The following is a 3,027-nucleotide window of genomic DNA, read 5'->3' on the forward strand; positions in this document are numbered from 1 at the left end:
TGTTTGATTTAAATCTTTGCCTCTACTTTGAATGGTCCATGAGTCTTGTTGCATTCTTTATCTGAGAAAAATAAAATATCACAAAAGGGACTAACTATGTGAAGTATGTATAACAATTATCATGGGAACTAGCAAAAGTTGATTGACTCCATTAGAACACCAAGATCCTATAATCAGATTCCTATGTTAAACTAAGCCTTGACGCAATCCATGTTCATGATAAGTCAAGCATGTACTGCCTTGCATCCAAATCTGACTCCACTCTACACTCCCAGACCTTTACTTGGTAGGTTGAATGATAAAATGATTAGTAAATTATATTATAAGAATGGTTGACATATTTAATACTAAGGCAAAGCTAATCATTGATATAATTCTTTGATATTAATATCCTGCACTTAAGTACCCATTTCACATAGATCTCAACTACAATCAGAAAAGCATTGCGTTGCATTTTCAGTTGAACAATATAAGACAATAAACGAACAGAGTCATTTATTTCATAGTTTGATTGCATTTTATCACACAACACAAGTAATTTATTTTGCATTTTGAATATATTGGGTACACCACTGCATGAATAACAGTGAAAAAAAAGCACATCTCTGAATAGCCACTAAGAGATCCTGCACGGTCCATTTATTTCCCAGTAACACTTCCAGGAGGTGCCAATAGCCCAGCCTGATAGCTCTGATCAGCCCATTTGATTAGTCCAAATCCTCCACTCTACTCTCAACCCTTAGATCCGGATCTGGCGAATTTGCTGCAGGAAGATTCTTGCCCACACTAACCCTTGGATCCAGCTCTGGTGTTTCTGCTGCAGGAAGTATTATGAACCAGCACCTAACTACATAAATAACAGGATGTACACTTACAGGGTAACAAGATGGGATGCTTATGAAATTGGTCACCATAGCTACTTCTAACATATAACTTCATTAACTCTCAAACACTTGATCACTCCATAACATCTAGAAAGCATATATGTCCCAGCAAATAGTAACAACCTATCAGTTAAACATACAAAAAAATACTCTCATTTGCCCAAAATACTCTCATTTGCCCATGGCTTGAGCCATGGGAGGTTGCATAGCAATCCCTGCCTGCCCTGATTGTTGCTTTTCCATACATCCCGCCCACCCTGCGTTTTGATCAGAAATAATCAAAACCTTTTAGCCCTAAATCAATAACATTACAGGAGGAAGCTTCTACAGTAAACAGATGAACTGATTCATATATACACATTACCCAGAGCTGGATCAAGGCCTCTGTTCTTGAGTTCTCTGTATTCCTGGCACAGAGCACAGCACAGACAACAGCAGTGAACAAGGCAATCTGCACAAGGCTTCTCTGGCAAATTGAACTTGGCCCGCAACTTCTTACGGTAGAAACAGGTATAAATGGGGGAGATGTAGGTCAGATGCGTCAGCAAATAGCACAGAAGTCCGCTCAGAACACAGGCTGCAAACATCACCAAATAAGAGAAAGAAAATAGGAGAGAAAGGTTTGGGTCTTGTGAAACATAAAAATGATATAAATTTTTTCGCTTTGCCTTCTTTATTTTACTTACAGGGATTACCGCTGTCGGCTATTTCCGCGATCTGGCCAAAGGCTATGCATGGGCAAAAGCATGTGAGACAGCCTGCAATAACTTATACATATGAGTATTGTGATTCTCTGAAGATAAGATTCTGCAGAAAAGAGACATGAATATAAAAATCACAAGGCAGAAAGTATATATATCGATACAGCTGCTCCAATCTTGAGTGCAGCCGCAGAGTCCGGTCGTCCATTCGGAGTGTCCGTGCTGCTGATACATTCTTTCTTCTGTGAATAGAAATGGGGCAACAGTCAGAAATTTCAAGAACTATTTAATAATTTCCTTCTTTCCTCTTCTGCTGCCTCCGTCTGAGAATCCGAATGCTTTATTATACAGGGATAGAGCATACAGGGATATCGATAAGGTATGAAATGACATCATCCGTAACGCTATATGTGAGATCATTCATTTCAGTGTATGTGAGCATTACCTTTCCGTGTCCCAAATTCGAAAGTCATTGAAATTCCCGTAAAATTTTGATAAATTTTGTAAAGTGAAGTTACAGTATGTATAATTTATTTATTTTTATTTTGAAATTATAATTTTTTTAAAGGAGAAAAGACTCGCTTTTAATTATTAAATTAATCAAATTTTTATATTTTATAAGATAAATATTAAGTTTATATTTAATTTACATATTTTATAAGATAAATATTAAGTTTATATTTAATTTACATGTTCATATTAAATTTACATGGGCTCTTAATCATTAGATCTATATTTTCTATAAATATTTACATTAATTTTTTATTATATATTAATTCTGAATTAAATATTGAAAAAATTACAAATCTTTTCATTTATAATTTATATTATAATTTTTTTATTTATTAATATTTTTAAAATTTAAATATCAACTCTACCTAAAAAAAATTCAATCAATTACAAATTTCTTTTCAAATAAAATAAAATAAAAAATTTATTTTAAATTTCTTTATTTCATAATATAAATACTATTTTTAAATATTACATATAAATACTATTATTCACTGAAATAATTTTTTGTTGTTATAAATTTTTATTTTTAATTTATTAATACAAATATTATTTTATCATTTTTAAATTTAACTTAAAAAAATAAATATCTCCCTCATTTAACTCTAACTCTAAGACATTTCTCCATCTCCCACAGGCATAAAGCATTTCTCAATCCATCACAATCAGAGAGTGAGTGGCAAGTGGGTCCTGTCTTTGGCAGTTGGCACAACAGAAAGCTGTGTCGTCTCTGCCACAAAGTTGACAACGCTGTGCTTCAATCACACAAATGTAGATTCCCTTTCAATCACAAAATTACAACGTTTCGATAAGATTGGAGGCTTGGGACCCGCTTTGAAAAATATAGCACTACCATTTAGGATTGGAATTTCAAAAGAGACTAGTCAGTCACAGTTTTTGATTTTTTTTCATAGTTAACCTAGAATTTTAAC

The 3,027-nt window shown here is 33.4% G+C and overlaps 1 protein-coding gene across 1 annotated transcript; it reads right to left on the reverse strand.

Moving 5' to 3' along the window:
* Positions 1-470: 470 nt before the first annotated feature.
* LOC149157815 (protein PLANT CADMIUM RESISTANCE 7-like) lies at positions 471-1,921 on the reverse strand. Its single transcript, XM_089436030.1, has 4 exons — positions 1,750-1,921; positions 1,571-1,642; positions 1,249-1,461; positions 471-1,141 (listed from the first exon to the last, which is right to left on the reverse strand). The coding sequence occupies exons 1-4, from the start codon at positions 1,817-1,819 to the stop codon at positions 1,056-1,058; spliced, it is 441 nt and encodes a 146-aa protein (XP_089292156.1). The 5' UTR covers positions 1,820-1,921; the 3' UTR covers positions 471-1,055.
* Between the last annotated feature and the right edge of the window lie 1,106 nt (positions 1,922-3,027).

Source organism: Pinus tabuliformis, chromosome 5_2 (genome assembly GCF_031772625.1).
Source record: "Pinus tabuliformis cultivar Carrire ecotype Pingquan chromosome 5_2, CPIR1, whole genome shotgun sequence".
Classification (NCBI taxonomy): Eukaryota; Viridiplantae; Streptophyta; class Pinopsida; order Pinales; family Pinaceae; genus Pinus; species Pinus tabuliformis.

Excerpts from the sequence above, each read along its gene's own strand:
- LOC149157815 (XM_089436030.1), bottom strand. The coding sequence starts at position 1,819 with ATGTATCAGCAGCACGGACACTCCGAATGGACGACCGGACTCTGCGGC. Across the intron at positions 1,462-1,570 it reads AGCCGACAGCGGTAATCCCT|CCTGTGTTCTGAGCGGACTT; the intron begins GTAAGTAAAATA and ends TGATGTTTGCAG. Across the intron at positions 1,142-1,248 it reads AGGCCTTGATCCAGCTCTGG|GGTGGGCGGGATGTATGGAA; the intron begins GTAATGTGTATA and ends ATCAAAACGCAG.